This window comes from Dasypus novemcinctus, chromosome 2 (assembly GCF_030445035.2).
Source record: "Dasypus novemcinctus isolate mDasNov1 chromosome 2, mDasNov1.1.hap2, whole genome shotgun sequence".
NCBI classification, from domain to species: domain Eukaryota; kingdom Metazoa; phylum Chordata; class Mammalia; order Cingulata; family Dasypodidae; genus Dasypus; species Dasypus novemcinctus.
This window is the reverse complement of record NC_080674.1, coordinates 44462722-44480941: the sequence shown is the minus strand read 5'-3', so window position 1 is coordinate 44480941 and position 18220 is coordinate 44462722. Positions and strand designations below refer to the sequence as shown.

The 18220-nt window shown below is 39.5% G+C and overlaps 1 protein-coding gene across 2 annotated transcripts in view; it reads left to right on the top strand.

Moving 5' to 3' along the window:
- MROH2B (maestro heat like repeat family member 2B) overlaps window positions 1-18220 on the top strand; it is a 61227-nt gene that overhangs the window by 30572 nt on the left and 12435 nt on the right. For both annotated transcript variants that reach the window (XM_058308383.2, XM_058308373.2), the window contains 13 exons: window positions 2813-2929; window positions 5473-5580; window positions 7071-7223; window positions 8135-8161; window positions 8682-8801; window positions 9027-9106; window positions 9783-9918; window positions 10008-10103; window positions 10411-10500; window positions 10896-11016; window positions 13061-13158; window positions 15454-15606; window positions 17708-17865. In XM_058308383.2, the coding sequence (XP_058164366.1) occupies window positions 2813-2929; window positions 5473-5580; window positions 7071-7223; window positions 8135-8161; window positions 8682-8801; window positions 9027-9106; window positions 9783-9918; window positions 10008-10103; window positions 10411-10500; window positions 10896-11016; window positions 13061-13158; window positions 15454-15606; window positions 17708-17865 (1457 nt within the window). The remainder of the gene's footprint in view (window positions 1-2812; window positions 2930-5472; window positions 5581-7070; window positions 7224-8134; window positions 8162-8681; window positions 8802-9026; window positions 9107-9782; window positions 9919-10007; window positions 10104-10410; window positions 10501-10895; window positions 11017-13060; window positions 13159-15453; window positions 15607-17707; window positions 17866-18220) is intronic.

Here is an 18220-nt window from a genome sequence, read left to right as displayed (position 1 = left end):
TTTCTTTAATAAGGAGACCTTGACTATGTCATTTCATCTGTGTTCATCTGTGTATCTTTCTGAATACTAGAGGAACAACTGAGTTAGCAGTTGGAATTAGATGAGATAAAAGTACCTAAAAAGAATTTTTTAGGAGTAATGTTTGCATAACTTGTTTAGCTGCCTTTTTCTGTTCTTAAATTTTTGTGAATTTGAAATAAGGTTTTAAACAAATAAATACACTGTTAAACAATCAATGGGTCAGATAAGAAATTGCAAGGGAAATCAGTAAATACCTTGAGACAAATGAAAATGATAATACAACATTTCAAAACTTATGCGATGCAGTAAAGGCAGTGCTGTATGTTGGCATACAGTTCTCATAATACCATCTTATAATCCTTTTTATTTCTATGGGGTCAGTAGTAATGTTCTGCCCTCTCATTTCTGATTTTATTTATTTGTGTCTTCTCTCCTTTTTTCTTGGTCAGTCTAACTAATAGTTTATCAATTTTACTGATCTTCTCAAAGAACCAAATTTTGGTTTTGTTGATTCTCTCTATTTCTTTTTTTAAATTTTAAATTTCCTTTATTTTTGCTCTAATCTTTATTTCCTTCTGCTTGTTTTGGGATTAGTTTGTTGTTCTTTTTCTAGTTCCTCCAGTGTAAAGATAGGTCTGTCATTTTAGATTATCAAATTTATTTGAAAAGTTAAGGGCCCCAAAGTAGCCAAAAACATTTTGAAAAAGAAGAATGATCTTGGAGGACTCATACTTCCTGATTTTAAAGCATATTACAAAGCTACATCGGTCAAAACATCATGGTACTGGCACAAGGATAGACACATTGACCAATGGAATAGAATTGAAAGTTCAGAAATAGACCCTCATATTTATGGCCAACTGATGTTTTACAAAGCTGCCAAGTCCATTCAATTGGAAAGAATATTCTCTTCAACAAATGATGCTGAGAGAAATGGACAACCATATACAAAAGAATGAAAGAGGATACCTATCTCACACCATATACAAAAATTAACTCAAAATGGATCAAAGACCAACATATAAAAACCAGGACTATAAAACTCCTAGAAGAAATTGTAGGGAAACATCTTCAGGATCTTGTATTGGACAATGATTTCTTGGGCTTTTCACCCAGCGCACAAGCAATGAAAGAAAAAAATAGATCAATACAACTTCCTCAAAATGAAAACTTTTGTGCATCAAAAGACTTTGTCACAAAAGTGAAAAACAGCATACTTAATGGGAGAAAATATTTGGAAACTACTTATCTGAAAAGAGTTTAATATCCAGAATATAAAAAGAAATCCTACAACTCAAAAATAAAGACAAACAACATAATTTAAAATGGGCAAAAGATTTGAATAGGCATTTCTCCAAAGAAGATATACAAATGGCTAGCAAGCATGTGAAAAGATGCTCAACTTCACTACCTGTTAGGGAAACGCAAATCAAAACTGTGAAATCATTCCACACCCACTAGAATGACTACTATTTAAAAAACAGAAAGCTGTAATTGTTAGAGAGGAAGTGGAAAAATAGAAACACTTATCCCCTGCTGGTGGGAATGTAAAATGGTGCAGCCACTGTGGAAGACAGTTTGGCAGTTCCTCAGGAAACTAAGTATGAATTACCATATGACCCAGCAATCCTGCTACTAGGTATAGACTCAGAACAATTGAAAGCAAGGATTTGCACAGATATTTGCACACCAATGTTCATAAAGACATTATTCACAATTGCCAAAAGATGGAAACTACCAGGTGTCTATCAATGGACAGATGAATAAACATATTGTGTTATATACATACAATGAAATTTTATTCATCAATAAAAGGAAATGGAGTCCTGAGGCATGCAAAAATGTGAATGAATCTAGAAGACCTTATGTTGAGTGAAGTAAGCCAGTTACTAAAGGACAAATATTGCATGATCTCACTGATATGAACTAAGGATATTGAGCAGACTCAGAAAGATAGAGTCTGGAAGATTGATTACCAGGGGATAAATTGAGGCTAGAGATTGAAGAGTTGATGCTAAATCTGTACAGAATTTCTATTTAGGTTGATTGTTAAGGTCTGGGACTGGATGGTGGTGATAGTAACACATTACTGTGAGTAAAATTAACAGCACTGAATTATATAGGTCAATGTGGTTAATAGGGGAAACTTTAGGTCATATATGTTACTAGAATAAAAATTAAAAGATAAAACAAGACTGTATAACAGTGTAGATGATGGACTATAGTTAATAAAACAAGTATAAGAATTTTCTTTCCTGAATTAAAACACATGTATGACACTATAACAAAGTGTTAATAATATGGGAAAAATACTTGTAGACTATGGACAATAGTTGATAGTACTATTTTAATAATTTTTTATCAGTTGTAACAAAAAAGTAACTACTGTTAAAAATAGTATAAATTTACAAAAAAAAGGTGTTATCATCAATTATAACAAATAATCCACACTAAGGCAAGATGTTGGTGGTATGGTGTAAGGAAATACTGTACGTTATGCATGATTGGTCTGTAAACCTCAACATCTCTAATGAAATAGAAATTAAAGAAGGAGGCTTCTCCACACTCAAATAAGAAAAAAAAAGGAGTGCAGAAGAAGAGTGGAGGTGGAGGGCAGAGGACAGGAAGAAAGAAACGCTTTCAAGAAGAGATAATACTTGAGGTGCATTGTTAAGTAGTTATTAAGTCCCCCCAACTTCTGTCCTTCATATAACTGTTCTAATTCTTTCTACTGTTCAACAATTTTGCTCTTCAACACTTAACATCCTAATATTGGTCTTTTGTTTCTCAGAAATTCCTTTGGAAAGCCTTGGGGACTACCTTAGCAAGCTGCCAAAATACAGATTTTGTAAGCTCACAGGTCAAGGAGTTTCTAATTGCTCCCACCCAACTTGGTGATCCACGACAGGTGAGACTCCTTTCTCTAAATTTTCTCTAATTATGACTATGATTAATCCCATACACAAAACCTCCCACACGTCTTATGGTGATGTTTTATTTTTCCAGAATTATTCATGAATATATTTGGAATCATTCAACAGAATTTTTCAGAAAAATGAGGCTCCCCCATTTAAATAGCAGTACTATATTATTTAGCTAAGTTTTGTGAAAATGTTGAAAAATGGCTTTCTATCTTTTTTTTTTTTTTTTGCTTAAAAAGAATATCTTCCTTATACTTCGACCTTGGCTTTACATCCTAGAATAGCATCTACATATCAAAATCAATGAATTTACAAGCTGAAAGTGTCCACAGTATAACCTGAAGCACTTCTGGAAAAAGTCTTTGCCCAGTCCCTACCCTAGCCTAGGATGGAGAGTATATGTGAATGTGAACGAAGAGGGGATATGTGTTCCAAATAATAATAATTTTGAAAAGGGTTTTATACTACAAACACCACTAACAAATCCCACCTAATATAAAAATAAATTATTATAGTATATTGTGGTGTATGTTCTCCTCAAGAATCGTGAACTGTTTAGTGTTCTTTCCCCCCATACTCAACAGCTACAAACCATTAGACTTTACTGAATTTTGAAACTGCTTTAAGTACTATTATTTCTCTTCTCCTTGTCAGATACTCGGTTATCACTTAACACTCTTGGTACTATTTCTAATACCATTTTCCAACACCATTTTTCCCATCTTAAATTGTTCTTTTAGTTCTGGTCTATGGGCTAGAAAACACAGTACGTTTGTTTTAGAAATCAGCATAGAATAAGGCTCTCATTTGAAAACAGAAAATTTTACAACATTAAAAGATGAACTTTACAAATTCTTTCCTTTACTTAATTTCTCCTTCTTGCATGTATCCCACATACTAGAATTGCTTAGTGAATGACTTCTGAAAGTAAAGTGTTAATACATAACTTTCTTAACCTCATTGAGGCTAATTGACTTCCAATCTAATCATTTTTCATTTATTCATATAATTCCAGAGTTCCAATGCTGGAGTCAGATTAACTGGATTAAAATCTTTGCTCCACAACATATTACTTGTATTCCTCAAGTTCTTCCAAAGTAAAATAAGGAAAAGTATAACCCATCTGAAATGTTCTTTTCGTGCACAGTGCTTAGTGAGCAGTTTCAGAGGAGAGGAAGATTAGAGATTGCGAATGCAATTTTAAGGAACTAGAGAGAGAAAAATAGCCATCTGTGCAAATTTGAGGGCCCAGATGATGAAGCCATAAAATTGTACTGCTAACAGTTTTCTCAGTGGTGTCACCTTTTTCCAGAAGCACTCAACAGACCAGATGTAGGGATAGGTGATAGAAGACTGAAGAGTCAGATATATCCTAAACTTGGGTTTTGCCAGACCTAAATAACAGAAGGAAAAAGGGACATAAATCACAGAGTGGAAAAATTGGGGAAGAAGATAAGAAGTGAGGAAGATGAATTGAAAAAGAGAAACACAGAGCAATATAGGGTGAGACCACAAAGAGGCTAGAAGACACATGGGTTTATATTTTAAGTCCATGACAAAGGAACACAGGGATGTTAGAAGCTTTCAGCTAATCATTCCAACCATCCTCTGGTGATGGACAGTAGGTGGCCTGGTATCTAAGAATTAAGAACAGGGCTGGTAGAGACCATGGTGACAGTGGTCTGGTCTCTGGCTTCTCATGGTGGCTGTGGCAGGGTTATGCAACCCAATGAAACATGAACAAATTGCCATGAAAATATTGTGGTGAAATCAGCCTGGGGCAGGAGCAGTGGGGAGGGAAGAATAAAACTTTAGACCTATAGAAAAAAAGCTTAGCCACCTAATTTATAATAAAGTTAGCAGCAGAGCGATCCTTTAAAAATGCCATTCAACTCAAGCCAAAAAATCTTCATCGGCTTTCCACCAATGTTAGATAAAAAGACCAAAATCTTTAGCGTGGCCTAAAAGGCCCTACTGGACCCAATCCCTGCTTCCTCTCTGACTTCCTCTTGCACTGCTCTCCTTGATATTTCACTCCAGATGCTCAGCCCTCCTTGGTGAACCTCAGGGCCTTTGCACTCACCTTCTCTCTGTTTAGAGCACTTCTTCCCTGTAGTCCAATGGATCACTCCCTTGCTTATTTCAGGGCCCTGTTCAATGTTACCCTGTAAATATGGTCTTATCTGACCAGCTATTTAAATTTCAAACTCCCCTCAACCCTCACCAGGAATTCCTTTTCCTGCTTTTCTTCCTCTCCATAGCACTTATCATCATCCCACAGACATACTACCTGTTTCCACGTTTACCAAATTCATATGTTTACTTCATATCACTTCCTGGTCGCTTCCTTATCACTTCCCTGTTATTTCTCCAAGTTGTATGCACCACCAAAATAGGGATTTTGGGGTGTTCTGTTTACTCCTTTATCCCCAGCACCTGGAAGAGTGCTGGCACATTACAGGTGCTTGATAAATATTTGTTAAATAAATGAATGGTTGAACTCAAAATGCCATGCCTTTTCTGGTTTTAGGGAATAGCATCTGTTTTAGGACACTGTGCTGAAAGCCACTTGGATGTTGTTTTAAAAGTTATTAAAGCTTTCCAAGATCGAGAAAAGTTTTTCATGAATCGATGTAAGGTAAAAAGAACAATCTCCTCCTCCAAAGATGCTGGTCATTGCAAGGGTAAATGAAACTGATTCCTTCAGGAATATCCTTTCTCCTAATTATATTTACTCCTGTCCCCAGGTCAGAACTGTCCAACCCCAGGAACTGTCCAAGTCATAGGATGACCACATATAGTCAATTCCATTTTTTCCATCACTAATGCTAATCTGTAAGGTCAAAATGGGCGGCTCTGGGTGTGTCCTCTGCCAGCTTCCTGAGTTTCTTGGGCAACTTCTATTGTATAGACTCTGCTTACCCTGAAGGAGAGGGATTTTTTTTTAAGATTTATTTTTTATTTATTTCTCTCCCCTCTCCCCCCGCCCCCAGTTGTCTGCTCTTTGTGGCCATTCACTGTGTGTTCTTCTGTGTCCACTTGTATTCTTGTCAACGGCACCAGTAATCTGTATCTCTTTTTGTTGCATCATCTTGCTGTGTCAGCTCTCTGTGTGTGCAGCGCCACTCCTGGACAGGCTGCACTTTTTTCGCGCTGGGCAGCTCTCCTTAGGGGGTGCACTCCTTGCGTGTGGGGTTCCCCTACACTGGGGACACCCCTTGTATGGCACGGCACTCATTGCTCACATCAGCACTGCAGGTGGGCCAGCTCACCACACAGGTCTGGAGGCCTTGGGTTTGAATTCTGGACCTCCCTTGTGATAAGTGGATACTCTATCTATTGAGCCAAATCCGCTTCCCAGGAGAGTGATTTGATCTTTAAAAAATAGCACAAGCGTTCTTGTAGTTACCTCTATTTTTTTTTAATTTTTAAAAATTTATTGAAGTATATCACTCATACATAAACATACATAAACAATAAGTGTATAGTAATAATTGTGAACTTACAAAACAAACATATATAACATCATACAGGACTCTCATAACTCATCCTTCCACTAATACCAGGTATTGCTGTTAAACATTTTTTACTGTTTAAAGAGCATTGTCAAAATATTACTACTAACAAAAGTATTACTACCCCAACCCACCCTATTATTATCTTTATATCATTTATATATGAACATACTTAAAACAATAAGTGTATAGTAAAAGTTGTGAACTTACAAAGCAAACATGCATAACATCATACAGGGGTCCCATACAGCAACCCTCCACCAACACCTTGCATTGTCCTGAGATGTTTGTTACAATGTATGAAAGAATATTGTCAAAATCTTACTAATTACAGCCCTTATCTTACATTTGGTGTATTTTTCCCCCAACCCACCCTATTATTTTTTTTTATCTATTTTTTTAAAGTGACCTCTATTAAAGCCTGATTGGTCCACCACTGATGTCACTTAATTTTGATAATTAAGAGTATATATGTTTTAGACCTATCTTAACCATCGCAATCCCATTCCTTAAGACCTATATTGGTCCATGGAATTAGGAGGAGAAAAAATAGCATGAGAGGGAAGGAACTCCTTAAGTCACATTTTCCTTGTCTCCCTTTCCTGGTTTTCAGGGTCTCTTCTCGGGGAAAAGGAGCCTGAGCAAGACTGACATTATGGTGATCTATGGAGCCGTGGCCCTCCATGCTCCCAGGAAGCAGCTTCTCTTCAGGGTAGATCAAGACATTGTGTCCCAAGTCCTGTTGCTTTACAGCCAGTGTTGTCAGGTAACAGCCATCAGAGGGCTGCCTCCATTTCCAGACTAGGGTTCCCAATCATCGGAAGGATCATCTCTTGGTAATCTTCACGACCAAAGAATTCTGCCCAGGCAAAGAGAAACCCTAGAGCTGGCACATGTATGTGATGAGAACATACTGGCACAAAAAAAAGTTACTGTAAAATAGGGACAGGTCATTTTTTTTCATTGAAAGAGTTTTGGCTTGTGTGTTGTGAAATGGTGGAAGGAGGATTCTCTGAAATCTAGGGACAGTTGTAATGCCAAATGTGGATGGACGCGGCTAACGGCACGCAGTGAACTGGCACTGTACGTAGATAGATGTTCGGGGGTGTGTGTGTGAATTTTTGTGTTCTTATGTGATTCAATTCAACCAGGTGCAGCTTTCTGCTCTAGTGGACAAAGGCACACATAAGAAATCACAAAATTTAAAAGGCACATTAAGCTGAAATTGTGCCCTAAAGCATCGATCACATTGGAACAAATTTGCTGTTTCAAAACAAGCATTATAGCAGAACTGACTGTATTTTCAGTTCTAGAGTTCTGCCCTATTATTTTTCATTTTATAACTTTTCACCGCTCTTTTTTCCCAAGGGGCTTTACCTTTTTTCTTCACCAAAGCCTGTTACAGCCTCTTTAAACTGATTGTGAAGCCTGAAAACCGCAAAGATTGATGTCCTAATACTGCCTTGGGTAACAGTCACGACTCCTCTAGGGAAAGGAACCCACCAGGGCCCAAGGTCTCATCTAAAACATGGGGAAGGAAGTGAGCAGTTTTCCCCACTCCCCTGCAAGACACCTCGTCCTCCTTCACTGTTCTCTTTTAGGCTAATGGGTGGGTCATTTCTGTAGGGGGTCTGACGGCTGATCACTGACTATCTGCTTTTGCCCTTGACCTTTCAGGTTCTCGGAATGTCTGTGATGACCAAGGTATGTATGTGCCATTCTGCAAGCATAGCCTGTCCTTTTGATTTGTACATTACTAATTAATCCGATTCTGAAGCCAGGATCCCTGAGCCTAATCCAGAATAGAGCAGGGAACTTTACTGTGGTTCCAGGTAGTTTAGAAGTTGTGCTGTAAACTAGAACAGTGTTTTTCGAACTGTGGACCAAGTAACTTTTATTTCAGTTATTTATGTATATATTTTATGCATGTAAGCACTGGGTGAAGTCATAAACTGTATTTCCTACTGTGATTTATGGTCAAAAAAGTTTGAAAGCCTCTGCTCTAGAGGTGCCTCAATTTACGCTGGATTGGTGGAGCGGAGAGAGATTGGCCTCTGTTTCTCAATTTCCCTGCAACCTAGAACCCAGGCTGAGGAGATGGCAAAAGGAACAGAGATGCTTACTCCTGTCTGGGTCCATTTTGCAACCCCAAGTTGAAGGTTTGTTTGTAGACCTGGTGTGGTACCTAAAACCTGGGCTTGCCCCATGAATCATTGTGCCCTAGGACATGGATCTGCAAATGAGCTTCACAAGAAGCATCACTGAGATCGGCATTGCTGTCCACGAGGCTGGGGAGCAGTGGTTCAAGTTCTCCCATAAAGAAGTGCTGCTTGGGCACATGCTGGTGAGCTGCACGGAGGGTACCGGAAGGTCCCGGGGGATTCCACCACCAAGGGTCCAGGGCTGTCGTTTTGAAAGTGGGTAAAACTCTCCAGCCCCACGTAATAGTGTTCTCGGTCCTGTTTCCTATCCAGAGCATTCAAGGGTTCGATGAAGTTGCAGGGGCATTTGGGGATTGTGAAGGTCCCTGCCCTTTCTGAGTCATAGCACCTCTTTGTTTGTGTTGCAGGACTTCATTCGGGATGAGCCCCTGGATTCTTTAGCTAGCCCCGTTCGGTGGAAAGCTTTAATTGCCATCAGATACCTCAGGTAGAGAATTTCTTGTTCTCATTGAAAAGAGATTTCCTCTTCCTTCCCCCACCCACCCTGTCTGATCAACTGACTTACTACCTGTGCAGACTCCAGTGCACTCTTTCCAAAATGAACACAGTTCATCAATGGGCTTGAAATCAAGGCTTTTTGTCCTACCAAGGATTTGCAGACCTGGGTGAGAGATCGACCATTTATAGTGACTGCCTGGGACTAACAAGCTGCTCAGAGGAGTCAGATTTAATGATATATGAAGACTGAAAGTTCTGTGAAATAGGACTACTCTGTAGAACATCAGGGAGCAAACAAAACTGAGAAAACTCACTGCCCCAAAGTTAGCATCTAGTTGAGGAGATCATGCACACATACAAACTGAAGAAAATAAGTAGGCAAATGTTATCACAGATCATATAATAAAGTGTTAAGTAATGCAAAGTGAACAATGATTGTCACTTCAAAAAATGTAAGGCCTCAGGCATGTTAACTACCTACTCATGCAGTCTATATCTGTGTCCCCCTCTCTCCCTATCGCTGTCAGCGCTTGCCTCAACATCCCAGCAGGTCAGAAATTGTATCCGGTGCCTTCTGATTTGGTTGGCAGTTTGAAGGAACTCTGCTTGGTTAATGTTTTGTTTGTCATCATAACATCCATTCCTCCACCTGATTCTCATTTCAGTAAACTGAAACCCGAACTTTCACTAAATGATCATCTTAATATTCTTGAAGAGACGATTCGGAGGCTGCTGCCCCTTCCACCTCTGGAGAAACTCAAAAATGAGGGTCAAACCGACAAGGACAAGGAGCACATTAATGTATGTTGGGTGATGCCTGAGGAAAACTAAACACTGTAGTGGGGATTTACTCTCTCACCTCAGGCTGAGACACACACATTCGATTTCAGTTTCTCTATGAACGATCCATGGAAGCTCTAGGGAAGCTTATGAAGACCATGGTATGGGACAATGCAAATGGAGAGGAATGCCAAGAAATGCTTAATGTGAGTAGGACCACCCCCCAACAGATTTCCACCTCCCTGATCTGTCCTCCAACTTACCACCCCAAGCACGACCTCATCCTCTTCTCAAGGAGATGTCCCACCTGGCCCACTAACCACCACATAGGGTCAGGCCACTTAAACATTTTTTTTTGTGGGAAAGTGAGCACTAGGTTACAGAAGTGGCAGAGGGAGGATAAGAACAGAAGCAAGAGAGAGAGCAGGATCGAGATGGAAAGGGAGAGAGAGGGAGAGTGAGAATGAACGAATATGAAGAATACGAAAAGAATGTTTATTCTTTAACCAACAGCTTCTTCGAATGTGGCTTGTTTCACAAAAAGAGTGGGAAAGAGAAAGAGCCTTTTACATCACTGGAATGGTGCTGACAAATGATGTTGAGGTAACTAAGCTCCTAGACTGGATAGGTTTTATTGCTTCCTGACAAGAGGGATCTGATTTTCTGTGGCTTCTGGAAAGTCCAATTCCTTCCGCATGATGGCTCTCCAGTTCCTGAATGGAGTGCTTTCTAGGAAACCCACCCGACAGGTGTCTCCCAACTGTAAAGTATGGCAAGCACATTAGAATTAAGCTATTTGGTTGTCTTCGATGTTTGTTCATTTACCTTTCACTGCTTTTAAGGAGTCAGGCCTCTGTTAGGGGAAAAGTTCGACATTTGTTTTCATTTTAAGGACCTGCAGGGGGAAAATAAAGGACACTGCAATATCTGGTTTTGAGAATATACTGGGATAAGAGCAAGCTACCCCATCACATTGAGGTGCCTCCTTTGTCCTGTAGGCACCACAGAACTTTAAAATCGGCCCCCTCCTCGGGCTCCTGGCTCCCCACTCCTGCGACACCCTGCCCACCATCCGCCAGGCAGCTGCTAGCTCCGTCATTGGTCTATTCTGCATGAAAGGTGAGGGAGAGGTGGGAACCACAAATAAATATGAGGTACTGTTTTCTTCTGTGCTCAGTTTCCTCCTTCTGCATCTAGACAACTCTCTCTTGGCTCTCCCCTCACCACCCTTAAGTACCCTCCCTCTTTCCCTCTCTCACCCCTTCCCCTTTATCACCTTCTTCCTCCACCCCCCCCCCCTTGTCCTCTCTTCCTTCTCCCTCTTCTACCCCCGCCCTTTTAAGTTTAGCCCTTTATTTGAGTTCTAATACTATAGCTATGTCACAGAATGTCTCTCTCTTCAATCTGAGACAAATCACTTTTTTCCTCAGTGGCTTTATTTTTCTGTTTTTGAAAATAAAGCTGATTACACTGAAGCATTGTAAAGCTCCATTAGAGTAGGTATAATGTTTTGAAAATTTCTGACTTAAATCACAGAGCAGTTGGGCATATCATCAACACTTCCTCTATCACTTGGTTTTCTTCAGGAGAAAATTGCACTATTATAATGTTACAAGTGACTTTCATGATTCTCTAAGAGAAATAACTCTATGGAGGGTTTTTCCAGCTTGAATAGCAGGACCTCTGGCTGCTCTCCAACAAGTACACTTGAGTAATTGTCAGTCTCAGTAAACATAAAGAATTGAAAAATCCTCTGTCTCAGATTGAAATCAACAAACAGGACCTCCTATCCAGGTTATATCAGCAGTTTTCTTGCCCAGGGGAGCCTTACATTTTGTGTGCACAATTCTACATTGACCAGGTAGAGCCAGGAATACACAGTCTGAGTTTAATGCCATCCCATGTCTATGATTCTCTCTTCATGCTTTTAGGTACTCAGAAAATATTTATTGAGTTTCTTCCCATCTGTCCAGCACTCCTCTGATTTAAAATTCCCATAAGAAAAAATGTATTAAAGCCAGAGTGGGATTTGGTTAGAGGGTAGTCAGTCAGAAGGGGGAAAAAAACTATTCAGATGAGTCAGGGAACATATGAAAATCCCTTGGGATGTGGGGAGATAATTCAATAAGGATATATGTTCTTAACAGGTCAGGAAAAAGGAATGAAGGAAGTGAGCTAAGGACCATTCCAGTAAGAGAAGAATGATACCAGAGAGGGACCTTACAGGAAGAAAGAAACTGAGTTCTATGATCATTCCGCCATTCTACCTTTAACTGACTTACGTTACTGAAACATGCACAAATTCATGTCCTCAAACATTCTGTTTGTTAACAGGAAATCCTGTACTTCATCATTCACATGAAGTCTTTTTTGTCAATCCATTAGGATGGTGGAGTGAGAGTATTAAACACTTTTAAGTAATTGGAATGATAGTAAATTAAATACCCACTTAATACTCATAGATGTTGCTCAATCTGTTTTGAGATGAGGGATCTGAGATTAAGAAGCTTGCCAGTTACTTAGCTGAAAGTAGAGGAGCTGGGCTTGGAGCCCAGATTTTGCTGACTCCAAAAACAATCTGTCATTTCCAGTTCCCTCAGTTACTATACATTTAATCAACAAACAGAAAAATTGCTATTGCTTTGGTTTATGAATTGATATTAACAATCACTTCTGCAGTTACTAATGCAAACACCCTGTTACAATAATTACAGTTCACTTTTCCCCAAAGCAGCTCACAGAGTGGAACTGCATCAGCCATGGCAGGACAGCAGTTACTAGAGGCGAGGCATCAGTGTCAGGCAGACCAGGCTTCAAATTCTTACTCTCACATTTTTGTTCCTTGCATGGCCTTAACCAAGTGGCTCTAAATCTCTCAACCTCAGCCTTCTCATCTGCAAAATAGGGGCAATAACAGAAGAGTCTACCTCAGATGATTTGTAGGAATGATAAATAATTGTATACAGAATATTTAACATGGTGCCAGGCATGTACAAACAACTCAGTGCATGTTAACTATTTTGCTCACCATATACAGATGTCATAGTGCTTTTTTGAAATGTGTCCAGCAGATGTGTTAGTGGCACATCAAAATAGAGCCAGTCTCTTCAATCACCACTGGGTTTTCTGAACTCTTTCTGGTTTCCCTCATTCTTAATTTCAGGTATTCACCTGGAAATGGAAAGACTGCAGGATTTGCAGGAAGGACTGCAATGTGATGATGTGCAGGTCCAGATCAAGATTTCGTCTAAAATAGCTAAGGTAATTGGATTGATTTCCAAACCAGGAAGCTGTATACTCCTCACTAGTCATTTGAGCTGAATGTAAGACCTTCTGTCCAGTCATTTTTTGACATGTACATGTCCCCAGTCAACACCTGCTGCTGATCATTTCATACTCTGGGAAACTTTATGAACCAAGTGCCCTAGACCAGGCTTCAGGAGACAGAGGAATTAAATGGAAGGAGCAGGGGCTTTAGAGTCAGTCTGATGTCATCTGTGTGCACTGGTTGAAGCTCAATCTCCTCACCTTCAAAATAAAAACCATAGCCTACCTCTTAGAGTTGTTGTAAGGGCTGGTCAACCAATTCATTCATTTATTCAATTGTTCATTCATTCACCTAATATCTACCATATACCAGGCTTTAAGGAAGGAAAACTACAAAATGTCTGCCCTCACTGAGTTTGCATCCTAGTAAAGAGAGTCTGACAAATAAATATAATGTCAGGTGTAATACCTGAGAAAAATAAAGTTAAGTAGGGGAATAGAAGTAAGTGAAGGGTGATTCCCCAGAGAAGGCTACTCTGGAGGAGTGAACCATAGGGACATTTGGGGGAGAGCATTCCAGGCAAGGGATCAGAGAAACGACAAGTGCGAAGGCCCTGAGAGGAAGGTCAGTAATGACATCCAAGGGAGCTGAGGCAGGGGCTTTACAGACCTCGTTAAATACCCTGACTTTTCCTTCCAATTGAGAACCAAAGCCAAAGGGAGACTTTGAGTCAGGACCAAAGAGAGAAGACCCCTATATCCAATTGTGCCAGTGGGAAATGCCCTAGAGTGCCCACACGTAAGGGGGCCTCATCCATAACAAACATTTTAGATTTGTATGCGCACTAGGGCAGTATTCCACAAATGGCAGTAATGGATCAGGCAAAATGAATAAATTATGACAATATTTTATATAGAGAGGTGAAATATCTTGAGAACAGGGCATCTTTCCCTAATTTGTGAAGGCCCCTTCTGGGCTAGAGGAGGAGTATGAGCTGATCTGTATTTCTGAAGATCAGCTGTGTGTGAAGTCTAGACTATAGGCTGGCAAGAGTGAAATTAGGGAGGTCACTTTGGAGGCTACAGCAAGAATCCATGTGAGATTATGGCTGCATGGGACTAAGCTGGCAGCTGCAGAGGTGATGAGAAAGTGATCAGAATCTAGGAGAGAAACCAGTTGGGGTAAAGGGGAGGAACATATGTCAAGTGCCTAGGAAAGCTCCTGACACGTAATGGTGCTCAAAAACATGAGTTCCCTCCCTTCTTTTCCTCCTAAAGAAGCATCCATCCCAATGTGAGAACAGGAGAGTCATTGAGCTGGGACACGAGGAAAACATTTCACTTTACAATGAAGAGAAGCAGCAGTCCGTTCCTTTGATGTCAGAACCCTGATATTTCAACAAATGGCTGAGATACAGCAACTCCTTGTGGAAAATAGCTCATTTACTCTCAAGAATGACCCTATAAATCACGCTATTTAATGTAAAGTGACGTCACTTGTGAATAGGAGTGTTTTCTTTGCACAAATTCTTAATCATTACTGTCTTCCTTGGTGAAAGCACCAGATAATTCTCCTGGAACCTGTTCAAATTCACAGTTTTTTTCCTTCCTGCCCACCTACTCCCTTTTAATTAACATCCATGCAGACACACACACTCACATCCTCCTATCGACCACGCGTTCTATATAGTTGTTCTACCTAAAGATCAAAATTGCAAATGTTTAATTTTCTTGACTCTTTGTTGACTGTTTTCAACGCTGAAATATGAAAGAGAAAAAGACATGAGGGCCCAGAATAGCCCATATTCAGTATGGATGCTGTCAGGTACCTACATATTTAACACAGCACTTAGTTCATGCTGATAGGTTTACCTGAATTATCAAAACTTAACTATTCTTTGACAGACTTGAGACTTGTTTCTATGATAATAAAATGCATGTGAAACTGCTTTACAATATATAAATTGCAACAAAAATATTATGTATTACTTTTTCCTTATGGAGTACATTAACTTTTCACATGGAGAGGAAATATTCTCAACCCTCTTGGGATGAAATAAATATGAAATTATAAAAAGACAACTCCATGGAAAATTTGCTAAGAGCTAAAAGATCATGTCTATGTTCTATTTAGCATTTTCTCTACTTCCTATGGCCCCAGAGTCATATGGAGTTTGGGAAGCTTAGTGATTTCAAATACCCTAAAACAAGGAAAAGTAGCATGTGTCCAGATATTAAGTGAGGTGTTTGATAGCATGAATACATGACTGTTTCTGGATGAATTCTCAGATTATCAGCAAGTTCATCCCAAGTGAAGAAATCCAAATGTTCCTGGAGGAAACACTGGATGGTCTGGAGAGCCTCAACCCCACCTGTACAAAGGCCTGTGGCATTTGGATGGTTGCCGCCCTGAAGGAACAGGGAGCTGCTTTAGAAGATCAGGTGAACTGATTGCCCATTTAACATTTGAACAGAATTCTAGCACTTCTGAAGTTCTGCTCCCCAAAGTCCAGAGTCGATCATTTTCAATTTAAAAAAAAATTTTTACGAAGTATGACCTTTGTCTAAGAATGTTAGAAATGTAATGTAAGCTAATTACTTCCCAATCAGATTTTTTTTTAATTTATTGAGCACCTACTATATAGGGCAGACACTGGGCTATGTGTGGGAGAATCAAAGGTTAATAAATTTGTGTTTAAAGCATAAGAGAGGGTTATTCATTCAATAGGTAAAGTCTTAATCATAGGATGTTGAGATGGGAATCTATGGCAATCATGTTTGGGAGATATTTATAATTAAAGAATTATAATTCAGAGAAATGTTGTCCTAAAAAGAAATTTATCCCAAACGTTTAGTTACATTGAGAATTTGTATCTCCTGAAAATGAAAGCAGAGATAAAAGTTTTTTAGAAGCTGTTTTAGTTTCCTTGGTTACTGAAGCAAATACCAGGCAATGGGTCAGTCTAAACAATGGGAATATATTCGCTCACGGTTTTGAGGCTAAAAGAAAGTCCGAATCAAGTTGTCTTCAAGGCAATGCCTTTTCCTTGAAGACTGTGGCAATCTGGGGCTGGCTGCCAGCAATCCTTGGTCTTTAGCTTGTTACATGACAAAGGTACATGGCAGCATCTCCTGGTCTCTCCCTTCTCTTCTGGATTTCACAGATGTTCAGCTCTGGCTCTCCCTCTGTGGCTTCCTCTCTATCTGAATTTCATCCCACTTAAAAGGGCTCCAGGACTAGGATTAAGAGCCATCCTAACTGAGTTGGGCCGCATCTTCACTGACGGAGCCTCTTCAAGAGGTCCTACTTACAAGGGGTCCACATCCACAGGAATGGATTAAGTTTAAGAACTTGTTTTTCCTGGGATACATACAGCTCCAAACCCCCACCGAAGCAAAGTTTCTTGAGAATAGAAACATGCTCTTCTCCATGTCAAAAATCCAAATATATAATATCATTCCCTATTGCCCACAGATTAACATTCAGATTCAGAAAGATGACTCTCACTGCCCCCTAGAATCTAGTTTCATCTTTTCAATCTGGCCATCTTCCTTTAATCATCCTCATTATTTCCATGCTCCAAGCAGGACCATACTCCTCTTCTAAAACACCTTCTTAGCTTTTCCTTGTACCCATGCTTTCATATGTTTTTTATTCTTTATCTTTACTTGTGTGTTTCTTTCTGACTAGGATGCCTTTCTCCACCATCTCCACCTTGTCTTTTGAAATTACTGCGTATCCCTCAAGACCCTAACCAGATGCCCATCCAAAATGATCTCAATTGCTTCTGGATTTCCCTGTCTGTCCTCTGCACCTCTTATATAGCATTTGTCCTATACTGCTTTGTGCACATGCCTTTGAGTATACGGCTGATATTCTTTATCAGGCCATTCTCTCCATAGCGACAAGCACAGCACCTGCCAAGGTGGCCTTTCACTAAATATTTGCTAAACTGAATTAAGAGTAAACACCCATAAGTTTGCATGTAAGATTGTTTTCCACTGTTCACTTTCAACCTCCTAGCAGGCAGAGGGGAAAAGAGATGTGATGTGGGGACATTTTTGGGACTTGGAGTTGTCCTAAATGATATTGCAGGGACAGCTGCTGGACATAATATATTCTGCCATAACCCACTAAAAGTACTGGGAGAGGGTGTATTCTACAATGTAAACTATAATCCATGCAGTGCAGCAGTGCTCCAAAACGTATTCACCAAATGCAATGAATGTGCCACAATGATGAAAGAAATTGTTGATGTGGGAGGATTGGGGGGTGAGGAGTGGGGTATATGGGAACCTCTTATATTTTTTAACATAACATTTTTTGTTATCTATGTATCTTCCAAAAAAATAAATAAAATAAAATAAAACAGTAAACATCCAGTTCATCAATAATACTCTTGGGCTAGAGATAGGACAAGTGTAGAATTGATTAGTGCTTTTAGTATTATTTAAGTACCACAATATGTGATGGTATATTCCCTGAGCCATTCATGTGAAAGAAAAATAGGAACTTGGTGCTATTCAACTTTTTTCTTTTTAGCTATTGGAGATCTTGGGCACAATTTACCATCACATGCCGATTCTCAGACAGAAGGAGGAGAGTTTTCAGTTTATGCTAGACGCTATCTCCCAGATAGCCAGCTTTCACATGGATGGAGTGGTTTCCAACCTTTTACAGAAGGCTCTGCCCTTTGACAGGTAGATGTTAATTGTACTGGTTCCTTCTCCCAGGAAAGACCACTCCTGTAAGGAATGGGGAAGAGCTTGTTGTTTGAGAAAAAGGTTGCAAATAAGGAATGAAAAGTATCTCACCCAAATAATAATTTAAAAATTGGTATTTGGATCACCTGTAATGTTTTTCCAAGTGTTTTTCATGTATTTTCTCAGAGTTCTTTGGGAAAAAAGATACACCATAGGAATAAGTGAGTATTAACAAGTGAATATTTCTCCTCTTTCTGGTTTCCCAGAATATACCTAACTGAGACATTTCTGTCTTGGTGGAAATTACAAACCTCAGTAACCCAAGGCCAGGATTTGGATTGTTAAATAAAAC